Below are 12,285 nucleotides of genomic sequence, written 5' to 3'. Positions count from 1 at the left end.
AAATAAAATTGGGTTAATATGGAAAAAATAAGAAACTTACCGCAGTCGTTCGACGGGGAGAAAAATGGCGTCCAGAAAAATCTTCAACAGTTTGAAGGAGGAAGAGGTGGGCGGGGCTTTCCAGAGTCAAATTAACACGGCGTCTTTTAACTCCGGAAATGTTTACCAACACAAGGGGGCATTCTACTCAATCTGTTGTTGTAATAACCCCCAGAAAGAGTCAATGCACTTTGACACTGCATATTTAACACTGCGAAATTTACTGTGTTATCAGTGCCAAATAAAACATTTATAAATGTTATATAGATCATTTTAAAGCCATTCATCAGAACAGCTTTTGGGTTGCCAGGATGTGAAAAAAAAAACCCTATGGTTTGGTGTTTATTATTTTAGCATGACACTTTTTTAGTTTTTTAGCTTGTAAATACATAATTTAACCACTTACTCTCTGGAAGAGAACTGCAGCAGCACATTTGAACCTATATCAATTTCTTTAAAAGAAAAAAAAAAATTAACATTTACAATATCAGACACAGAGTGAGATCAGAGTGCAGGGGTCAAGCACCTCTGGAGATGGTATGGTGTAGCTTATAGACACATAAGCAGCAGAGATGTTTGCTGACACGAGGGCTTTAAACAAGTCTTTAATAGGCAGGTGGTCTTCCTAATGACCCAGCATCACACTGCTCCAAAACCTCTCACACACTCCAAACTGAGTACTCCCTCAGAAACCCTTCAGTAAATGGAGGATCTAATGTTGCAGAGTCTGCATTAGAGACTCAATCCCTTTTACCAGTGTGTGAACATTATGCGGTGACCCTGTCTCTCATCCGCTGCATCCATATCTCTCTCTCTGAGCAGGTAAAGGTGACCTGATCGGGGCGAACCTGTCCTTAGATGACCGGGTGATAAAAACCAATGCGGACGTGAAAGCCCTGACCTACTGTGACCTGCAGTGTATCAACCTGAAGGGGCTGTACGAGGTGTTGGACCTGTACCCCGAGTACTCCCACCACTTCGTCCAGGACATCCAGCAGGACCTCACGTACAACCTGAGGGAGGGGCATGAGACACACGTGAGTCCATCTAAGTGGTTTTAAAGCAGCTGTCTAAAAATGTGTTTTTCTTTTCTTTTAAATTTTTGAGTTTCACTGTGCACACTGATATATCTTCTGTTTTCACATTCATCGGCTGAGGCAGGAAAGTTTCTCTGTGCTCACCTTGAATCTGAATTTCACACATTTCACAAATTAGATTTTTTTTTTTTGACATCAAAACTCGTTTGTAAACCAATTACGATCCAATATAGAACTGACATCAGTGTGAACTTGAAACCTCCAGTGCAGGAGTAACAGGCAAACAATGTGAGACATCTGTATGAGACACAAATCATTATTCAAAGCAATGAACTTCTATATGTCTGGACGGGATTTTTAAACAATTCTCCCACATACTGATTTTATTACATAACAAAGGCTCGTTATTTTATAAATTTTCACCAAAAAATAAGCAGATTTTTGTTAAGATAGCAGTTTTAAACCTATTTTCACCCCGTTTGAAAGAGGAAGATAATCAGTGTAGTTTCTTGTGATGTTGACAATTTTGCAAGAAGCAACAGAAGGTGGAAAGCAAAATGAGAAGGAAATGCAAATGACTGTGCAGCTACAGTATTTGTCTCAAAGCAACTAAAATAAAGAGCCACAAATGGTCAAACAGTTTTTGCTTCAAATTGTACTTTAAAATCAATCTCTGCACTCACATTTTCTTATCATTGATTGTCCCATTTTGTTTTGATAATCTAAATAAGTTTCTCTCTATGATGAATGAAGGTGCTGTAATAGTGTGTGAGGATGACTGATGGGTTGAGTGAGAGGGAAGGAAGAAGGGCTGGAGTTTGGAGGGAAAGAGTTAGACTTTGAGGGCGGCTGGAGAAAGCACGAGGGGAAAAGCTCTGAATTAAGAAATGTGTATGTGTGTGTATGTGAGAGAGAGAGAGAGATGGAGTGAGAGAAAGAGGGCAAAAATAGCTGTGGCACTTGGAGGAGCTGTACTGCTGTAATTACAGTCAGGTGTTTCTGTCTCTCCTGCCCAAACACCACTGGCCCACTTACACACACACACTCACCCACACACACACACACACACACACACACACACACACACACACACACACACACACACACACACACACACACACACACACACACACACACACTCCTCACACTACCTGCTGCAGGGCTTTTAGGTGAAGCTAATGTGCAGCCCAAACCACAGGACTGAGTAGAGCTTGAAAGAAGACAGAGGGAAGGAGGCAGCTCAGGGTGTGTTTGTGGCTGATGATGAGATTGCTGTTCGGACATTACTGTACTGTATATGAGCACAGCACAAGAGTGTCAGTGTATTATTTTCCATCACTGCATCACCGCAAGCCATACAGTCATGTGTTATTTTCTTGCACTCACTTTAAAAAATAATTTACTGCTGAGCCTTTTTGAAATTGCTCCTCTGTAAATTAAAACAGAGAAAATAAAGGGCCACATCTTGATTGCTCTTTCCTGCAGCTCATTTACTGTGTATTTCCTCTCTGGCTCTCTTCCAGGTTAAGGCCAGACTGTCCACAGCAGCTCTAGATGCTCAGGTAGCAAACCACAAGCACTTACACACACACACACACACACACACACACACACACTGATGAGAGATGATTTACAATCTAAAGGCAATAGGCCCCAATTTGAGACAGGTCCCATTTCCTGAAAAGACTCAAAACCCCATCCACACAACATTTAAATCAGCCCGCAATAGAAAATGATGAAACTCAAATTAACGTTCAACTGGAGATCAATTTTTCTAATCCATGAAAAGTCTGCAGGGTGAGACACAGCAGTAGACCTCCATCACTGATAATGGACTCAATCACTCTTTTTAGACTTAATGATTCTGATGAAGAGATTTTTTTTTTCTTTGGTGGAGAGGTCGAGGGAGGAGAAAGATCAATTCTGCACCGAAAGTGTTAGCAGTCATTAAATCACGAGTAACCCTGAATGGAGGGTGATGAAACGCTCTACATGGTGTCAAGTTGCTCCTTTTCTCGTTGGGAATCTGCACAACTAACACAAATCTAAAAAATCTGTAGTCAGATATTTTACAGCAGAATCAATTCAGCTGCCTGAGCCATTAACCTCATGCTGCCGTCGTTTTCCTCCGAGAGAGTCGGGTCATAGGCCGCTGCTGATCAATAGGTTACTGTTGACCTTATTTCTGTTGTTACCTCATTTTACAGTTGATCAGCGTCATAGCAATTCAGCGTAGACAAGAGGACATAGGCCTCTGTGTTTATAAGAATAGATGTCAGAGTTCACTAATGTTACATTTATTATTCTCCAGGTCGCATGTGCAGCCTGAACTGTTGATCTGGGGCTTTTCAACACTATCAATCCAGCTGAGTGTGGTGCCCCTTGCACTTACAAGCCATTATACATATATATGTATTAATAGCCCCTCTGTGTATCCCAGGGTCATGGTATTACCTGTACAAATACAGGTTCAGCATGAAAAAGGGAGGATATCAAAATTTGCTGTGACACAGAATAGAGAGAAGTGCTCGTTGTGATGACATCGGCTCTCTGCCTTTTTCACAGTTATGTAATCTACAAAAGTTATCGTAGTATCCTCACTCCACATGAACTCTGTTGTTGCTTTCAACCATTCCTTTCACATTTCCAGTCAGGGGTGAGAAGGAACGGGAGAGTGGTTCAGGGTTATCCGTCCATCATCGAGGCTCGGGAGGAACACGAAGACGATGAGGAAGAGGAAGAGGAGGACGAGGCAAAGTCCGTGTCGTTGTCGTCGGAGAGGAACCGAGCGGTGAACCTCAGAGACGCAGGTGGGAAGTCTCTACTGAGCCGACCCAGCCAGAAGACCACGGGACAGAGCTCCAGGAGGTCTCGGAAAAAGATCCAGGAAATTACTCTCACCACTTTAGACCCGTCCAACCTCAGCCCCAGGTGAGTTTGATCACCATTGATTAGTCTGTCTGCCTGTGTGGGCCTGTATCTCTGTGAATCTGTGTGTTATGTCTATTTTTGTCATTCTTTGTCTCCAAACTAGAGCTGAGTTAAAAGTGAGAGGTAGTATTTGTATGACCTTTCATGGTTTACTTTACTAAACCAACTTCTTTATCCTCTGTAATGTGACCTACTGGGCAGGGTATAGTTACGATGGGGCATTTAAATCACTCAAGGATAGACTTCTGGCCACCACCCGCACATTCCTGCTCCACGTTGTTTCATCAGGAGAGGGGGGATGATTGAAAGATGAACAAATTGGACCGTGCTCTTAAAAATGTAAAGTTTTGCCAATATCAAAAGTACTCATTTCTGGCCCATGATATTGACTGATCACCCCGGTTTGGATCCAAGATGACTATGCATAAAGACTGGAAACGGGCTAACAGCTAACCTAGCTATTGTACAGAAAAAGTGTAAAAACAAAAACAAGGTGTGGTAAAAGTCCTAATTTATTATGTTATTATTAATTTATTATAATTTATACACTTTACACATGTGTTAATTATTGAGCCAAGCATGCCACGTCCCCCTGTTTCCAGTCTTTATGCTAAGCTAAGATAGCAGTCTCCAGGCTCTAGCTTCATAGTTGGAGTACATAAGACACAAGAGTGGTAGCTTTATTTTTCAATGAACAGCATAATGTTACAATGAAAAAACAATGATACAAGATAAAGACATACCAAAATATTAATATTATTAATATTAAAAATGTATATATTTTTACAATGATTACTTAATCTTTTCTCCCCCCTGCAGAATCGTTGACGGTACTGAAGACAGTGAGGGGACAGAGGGTTCCCTGGCTTTCTCCTTCTCAACCACCCGAGCTTGTCCTGTCAATGAACCAACCAGTGCCTCTGCATCTGCCACAGGTCCTCCCATCCTACAGTGCACATCAGTTTACCTCTCAAATATCACCTAATACCCATTTACAATCCCTCCAACTTCCCAAATCCTGGGTAGTGAGAAATGTTCACATCCAAAACCCTGCAGAACCGTTGTATAATGAGGAGGATTAATGTGAATTGGCACTCTCTGCCAATGCCTAGAGTAGTTATCAGCTGCCTCGATGCAATAGCTTCTGGGTGCAAATTTGTACTGCCTGTTTGGTGCATTAGGTGATTTGTAACTTGCTAATTTGTGTCACAGATATACTGCAGATCAGCACAGCAGAATTAGCAGCGAAAGCAGAAGAAACCAGGGGCCAACTGCGACATCTTGACCAGCAGGTAGGACTATTTGTGTATTTCGTTATATTTGTGTGTGGTGAGAGAGAGAGACAGACAGGTGGGCACAGGTAAGCACAAGCCATATGGCCATGTCAGCATGTCAGGCACAGGACAGGTGATTGGATTGAGAGAAGTAGTAAAAAATAAATAAAAGCTGAGGAAGTCCTGATCTACAGTGTTTCTTTTGTATTAGGTTCTCATAGATCTTCTGTGCCTTGTCAGTGGCATTCTCAAGTATCATATTCGGATGTTTTATAGACTTTGGAGGTCCGTTACCCAGCTTGAAATAATCTGTTCGTACACACACATACACACACAGTCTCTCGTGCTGTATCCCATGGTTTTGACTGGCGGGCTGCTAAATTGACATTAGACTTTTGGCAGGTGAGGAGGAGTGTTTGCTTCCTCCTGCTGAGCCCCAGTCTGTAGGATGATCAGAAAAAGAAACATGAAATAAGAGGGGGAGAAAAGAGTGAAAGGAGAAAAGGCAGAGGACAAAAAAAGACAATAAAGGGAGGGATAAAAGAGAGGAGTGTGAAAGACAGCGGCACAGCACCTACACAGTTATGCACATGGGCTCTTTTGTCCTTTCTCCGTCTCTGTGGGTTACCAGTGTTTGACAGGAAGTCTCTCAGCATGGTCTTGTAGGTTGTTAATCCTCACTTGCATCTATCCACACCGGTCACCATAGGAGATGAAAAGGGGAGGGGGTTGTTTAAACCCTATCTGCTCTCCACAAACACATAAACAAACACAAATGACATGTTAGGGCATTGTATGTTATTTAGCACATGCAGGGTAGTGCCAAAATGTGTGTGTTTGCAGAAAAGTATTAATTATTAAAGGAAAAAGAAATTAATTTTAATTCAATTCATTTCAATTGAATTAAATAAATCCCAGACTTTCCTGTAATTTCTAATAGTTAGTTTCATATGTAGTGTGATGTAGAATAAGCCAATGACCCACTGCTTTTTCCCAAATTTGCTGTTGCAACTCGACTGAAGGTAATCTATTTTTTCAATCCAATAATTAACAACAATAGCACAATTTTTAAATCAAAATCAAAGCGCAAGGGCCTCTTGAGACAAACCACTGTGTACCGCGGTAAACCAAGGGGTGCAGTTTTCACTTTCTGTCAGTCTCACCTCTGAATAGCAAAACATTAATTTCTGTCAAAACCTCACAGGCAACATTTTAATGGATTACAAATTGTGTGAATGCAGCAGTGAGCCAGCTCTGCCTCGATCTGTGACCTCTTACCTTTGTCCTTTGACTTTAAGCTATATCTGTGCATCTGAAGGGTTTATTCTAGTGGGACCTGGTGACCTTTGTAGTGTGTCATGGAAATCATAATGTACATCCACACAGGAAGGTTCAAGCATTGCCAGAATGCTCTGAGTAATTGCACTTATAATTACGATAAGAGGCTAGAAACACACTACAACATGATACACACATACAACACAGACACACTTGAGAATGAGACGTGCACGCACACATACAAGCACAGCAGTGGTGACCTACTTTAGTAAATGAACTGTGAGCAACAAAACCAAATAGGAATAAAAATTATTTTATCAACTGTACGTGTACTTTAAAGCAAGAATAACTGGGCCACTTTGAGGCAATGGAACAACCTGTTGACATAATATTGACATGTGTTACAAAGTTGTTGTGGCAAATGTGTTAGCAAGTTGTCTATTTACGCATCCAGCAGATTTATAGCAACATTAACATACATTTGGAGCCGTGTCGTGTTTCTGGCCACTATTTACTCTCTTTTAGCTCTGTTTTGGTCTCCACCAACCCCTGAGTGAAATATGAGGCTGTTTAGCAGCTAAATGCTCCACTGTGTTCACAAGCTAGCCGCTAACCTGGTCAGTCTGCTGTCTGGTGCTGGGCAGGTAGAGTACTGTAAATTTATCTGACCTTTTGTTGCCTTTTGTTTGTTTGGAAACAAGGTTGACGAGAGCGGTGAGACTGAAAACATTAAAGCTGCAGGACATAAAACCAAAACAATGAGCTGATCGACACTAAAACATTCTGTAGATCTGAGGGAAAACACACTACGACCTTTCCACATTACATGTAGTCATTAGATCCATTGTTAATATTAAAATATGGATTAGTGCAACTTTAAGGCAAAAAATGATACTTAATTAAATAAACTATGCAGCTAATGTATCTATATAAAAAACACTAAATAATCCTTCAAGCTAAACTGAAGTGAATAAGCATTGTGTATATGTGTCGCAGCAAACCTAAGAGTGAGCAAAGGAAGGCATAGCACATTTACTTATATCATCATCAACCAGGCAGGCTTGTGGGAAATCACGTGATATCTAATATAGTCGATTACTAACTCATTCTATCAGTATAATAGTGCTGTAGTATACTCAGACTAAGATGATTACCATGAGTATAGCAGTTATACAAATAAAGTTAGCACAAGAATTAGCATTAGTAACATTTTTAGTTTGGCATGTACCTGTAGCTGCAGTGGGTTCTGGTCATCCGTTGCTGCTGTTTTGTCTGATGGTTGTCTCTGAGGTGGGAGTACTGGAATCATGTTGACAGCGTGTCAGATTGGACTGTCCTGTCGCTCTCAGCTTTTCTATTTTTATCAGAGCCTTTTACCAGCCACTCCAGACATGGGAGAGATGGGAGAATTGTGAAAGAGGAGACAGAATATTTTGTTCTCTATTGACAGGCACTCAATATGGCAGATCAAAGTTATGAAAAATACAATTAAATGTGCAGCCTACATACTATGCATACACACTGTACTGTATATGCTGTACAATGTGTGTCCATGTAACTGAGAGAGCGAGAGGGAGCACCCAAGCAGATTTGATCTGTCGTGATCACAACATATTTATGCGCACTGCCTGATCACCTCTTGACGTATCCACACAGTGACTGGAGTAGCTCTCACCTAGAGTTGTGTGTCCTGCTGAGGGCAGATGTGCATCCAGTAGCAGTGATGTGTGTGATGAATGGTCATGAGCGCTTTGACTGGCAGAAGCAGATGGCACGTTGGCAGGGCCTCATGGTCGTGCCCACTGTGGACATGCCACGTGCAGAGAGCAACTAATCACCAGCTCCGCCTCCCTCATCAGTGCAATGACCAATTATAGCAGCACGACATTACATGCAAAACAGCAGGCAGGGGACAGAAATGTTTTGACCCAAAATGACTGACCTGAAAATACCAAATTCATAACGATGTACTGTATATCCTGGGGCTTTTTGTTCCTGTTTAATTAGCAGCCTAAGTTTGTCTTTATTACATAACCAGAAAAGTCAGCTACATAGCACTGACTCCACTTTGAAAGTTGTAAGTGTTGAGGCCATGGATTTAAATGCAAGAGGTGGTGACAGAGTCAAATGCCTCAAGCAACAAGAAGCAAATTGGATCTTCAGTCTCAAAGCCACAAGTCACCCAGGCCTGAATGAGGAACTTGACTTCTTCCCTTTCATATAGTGGGTAATAGCTGGAAAGTGTGGCTCATCAATTACCACAGTGCCGACAGGTTGGTCAGAGATTTAGGTGCATTATGCTAGTAGCGGCTAATGTATCCTCAAGCCGCTAACCTCTTGAAAGCTCACTTCTTTTTAACACCAACATTTTCTTTCATTTACAATCTTATAGTCTTCAGACACAGCCGATGTATGAGACTTGACACTCCATCTGGAATCACCAAAGGCTTTATGTAACAACCCCGAGACCTGTAAACACACTTTGAGGGTGTAAAATCGGTGGAGTTGCCCTTTAAGAGATCCCCTCCTAACATCCCTATATAATAAGTGATTGGGGGCAAAATCCACAGTCCTTGTTCCAAGGGGAAAAAAAACAAATTCTAAAGTTTATCTGGAGTTAATGAGATTCAGCAGTCTGTATTAGACAACACAGCCTGCTGAATCCGTGTAAATGCTGACGCTTGAGTATTAATTTGAGATGAACTATTTTTGCACAGAAACAGAAGTTTGTTCCCATCTCTTCCACTGCAAGCATGCTGGGAAAGGATCTTTTAATGTCCACTGAGAATAGGAGGAATGATCAGAGCAAGCACGTTCATGTGACTATTGAACCTATCCTTTTGTGCTGAGACACACTATGAGTTGATGTCTCAATGTGTTATACCACGTTCTCTGCCTCTGGTGAATGTACCTTAACACAGGTGTGTGGAATTAGATGCGGTGGTGGTTTGGGTTAATTGTGTGTCAAGGAGGGCAAGTATGCCAATGTATTTCTGTAACGTACTAGCCCAGATTTATTAGAGGCTTTTTATTTTGACTTGAGTCCCCGAATTTAGATTTTTATGCCACACCCACCCATGGATGAGGCATGAGGCATTTTTTTACTATTTAAAATTAAATGTAGCCTGTGTTTATGTCCGCAGGTAAGCTCCCTGGGGAGGGAAGTTGCTGACCTCGGACGAGTCATGAGGAGAATGGCTCAACTCATGGAGACCCTCATGTCATCAGTGCCAACACCTTCAGTAGAGTGCCCGACACACTACTCGCCAACACAGCACCACACATTCCTGCCCCATCCTAACCCTCCTCAGTCGTACCCTTCACCAGCTCAGACTGCCTCCATCTGGACAGACACGCCCATGTCATTGCCCTCCTCTCCTCTCACAATCCCCCAGCAACATGGTGTAATATGCCACATGGACTCTCTCACACATAGACCCCAGGATCTCCAGCTGGGGTACCCTCCTATCCCCAGCTCCACTCCACCTTCGACCCCCAGCTCGTCAGCCCTTCAATTACAGCCTCACATGCCTTCCTCGCCTCTCAGCTCACCGGAGATTTCCCACTACAAAGACGGGGCTTGTAGCTCCATCAGGTCAAGGGTACACAGTCCACCTCCGCAGGCCGGGGGAGATGAGGGCCCTCATCAGAGCTCTGGATGTTCTCCTCAAACTGGATTAGGGGGGGCTTACCACAACCCAACCAAGGATTTGTAGCAGCCCTCCGTCTGAACTCTGCAGGACTTTTTCCAGGACATTTTTTGGGATATGTTCCTGAACTGATCAACTGGGGGCCCCCCTCCCCATATCTCTGCAGGACTTTTGCAGGGACGCAACACAGATTTCTTTTTTTTTAAAGGCACGTGTTTAAAAATCCAGTTGCATGAAATCAAGTACAGGAGGTTTAGGTGTGTTAGCTTTACCTTTATAGAAACGTAGTGTTGTCAGACAGGATGTAGAGGTTGGGGTCAGTTGTGGAGCTGTATGGTGGCAGCTCTCTGGGTACAGCTCACCTCCGGCTCGCAACCCACCCACCTTGAGGCTCCTTCAGAGAGCAACAACAGGTATGCCATAATGGAGGAGAAGATGGTTATGGTGGAGGAGGTGGAGAGAGTTGTTTCTGTCCTCTATTTTCTCGCTCCTGGCTAGAGATGGTTTAAGGTCGACTGGGTCGGTCGGAGGAAGAGAAAGCATCCTGAATGGTGGTGTTGGGCTTTGGAGACAAAGAGGGGAGGGGGCAAACATCATTGCCCCAACCCCCCCTATCTCTGCCATTTCTTCTCCTTTTAACCCTTCTTTCTTGCTCACTCAACCCATGACTGATGCTCTGGATTGCCTGGACCAGTGCGTGGCTGGTTGGGGCTGGTTGTGCTGGGAGCACAGGGTGGTGCAAGGAGAGAGATGGGATGTATTGTGCTCTTTACCGCTGGCCCTCAGGGAAGAGGGCGGTTGGAGGGTGGTAGAAGTTGGTTATGGAAGTGGTGGTGGTGGTGGTGGGGGGGTCGATGTTGCGCTTCAGGCAGAACAGCCCCTGCTGTCGTCTGTCACACTGAGCACAGGGACTCTTTCTCCCTCTCCGTTTCTCTTTTCCACTGTTTTTCTCCATACACCTACCACACTCGCTCTTTCCCTCCTTTCTTCTCCCTCCTTCTTTCTCTTTCTCTCTGCATGCCTTTCCGAGCCTTTTGAGTAGTGCCTGTAGACACACATTAACATGCTGCATGTCACCATGTGGAAATCCAGCTTGCCATTTATCTATCTATTTAAAGGAAACATGGTTCATTCTTTTAATAGCTGAACCTGGCATTTACTGATGCATATTTATCGAATGTGGGCTCAGTTTTAAACACTGGGTAATTTTAGGAACAAGGTAGTCACCCCTGTTGTGAAGTGGCCCGGAGCACTCCACCAATATTAAATTGGCTCATGATCGACATCGAGGGCCGTTTCCCTGATCGTCACCCAGGGTTACCAACTCTCGAGATCCATTTTCTCAGCTGTTCAGAGCGAAGGCAATATTCCCACATAAAAGCACAATAAGGAGATAAAGACGCTTTTATATTTCTATGAATGTATCAATACTAAAGATGTATTTTTTTACCTCAAAGAATGCAAGAGTGTGGGATGGCAGCAAATGATGCTACTCTATCTGAGATTATGGCAGTGCTGTTTGCTGGTACCAGCCAATGCAATCCTTTCCAAACCAGGAAAAAGGTCATAACTCTCGGCCCGACAGATCTACTATTCTCTTTTGAATTCATGTAGGTTTGACTCTGCTTCTCTGCAAATGGAATGTACTGTAATCAAACTTGTTTTTTCCCTTAACATTTTGATATTTATTAGATACGAAAACAGACCTGTTATGCTAATAAACGACAAATATGACTGTTATGTCCTGACTTTTTGTTGTTGTTCAGTGCATTCATTCATTCAACATTCATTAAAGCTGGAAAGACGTGGCCCCAACACACATCGCTATCATCATAATGAATAATTATAATAACATGACAGAAAAGAACAAGCAGACATCTTTCAGCATCTAAGGCTGGTGCAGGTGTCAAAACTGTCCAAAATAAAGCTTGTTGTTTGGTTCATACAATTCAAAATAAAAGCTGACGCAGGAAATGTTGTTCCACTGGCATGCATATTGGCTAGCACTGTTGGCAAGACAATACGAACTTATATTCATGGCATTGATGTGAAACTGGCATGTCGAGCGACTGAGTT

At 42.8% G+C, this 12,285-nt stretch overlaps 1 protein-coding gene across 1 annotated transcript in view; it reads left to right on the top strand.

The window, feature by feature from the left end:
- The window catches only part of kcnh8 (potassium voltage-gated channel, subfamily H (eag-related), member 8), a 49,517-nt gene extending 37,574 nt beyond the window's left edge, over window positions 1-11,943 (top strand). Inside the window, exons 11-16 of the mRNA XM_056398466.1 lie at window positions 862-1,076; window positions 2,600-2,638; window positions 3,727-4,007; window positions 4,827-4,942; window positions 5,220-5,299; window positions 9,703-11,943. Coding sequence (XP_056254441.1) covers window positions 862-1,076; window positions 2,600-2,638; window positions 3,727-4,007; window positions 4,827-4,942; window positions 5,220-5,299; window positions 9,703-10,275 — 1,304 coding nt within the window. The 3' untranslated portion in view covers window positions 10,276-11,943. The remainder of the gene's footprint in view (window positions 1-861; window positions 1,077-2,599; window positions 2,639-3,726; window positions 4,008-4,826; window positions 4,943-5,219; window positions 5,300-9,702) is intronic.
- The last annotated feature ends 342 nt before the right edge of the window (window positions 11,944-12,285 follow it).

The sequence above is a fragment of the Seriola aureovittata genome, chromosome 16, assembly GCF_021018895.1.
Source record: "Seriola aureovittata isolate HTS-2021-v1 ecotype China chromosome 16, ASM2101889v1, whole genome shotgun sequence".
Lineage (NCBI taxonomy): Eukaryota > Metazoa > Chordata > Actinopteri > Carangiformes > Carangidae > Seriola > Seriola aureovittata.
This window is presented reverse-complemented; position numbering and strand designations above follow the sequence as displayed.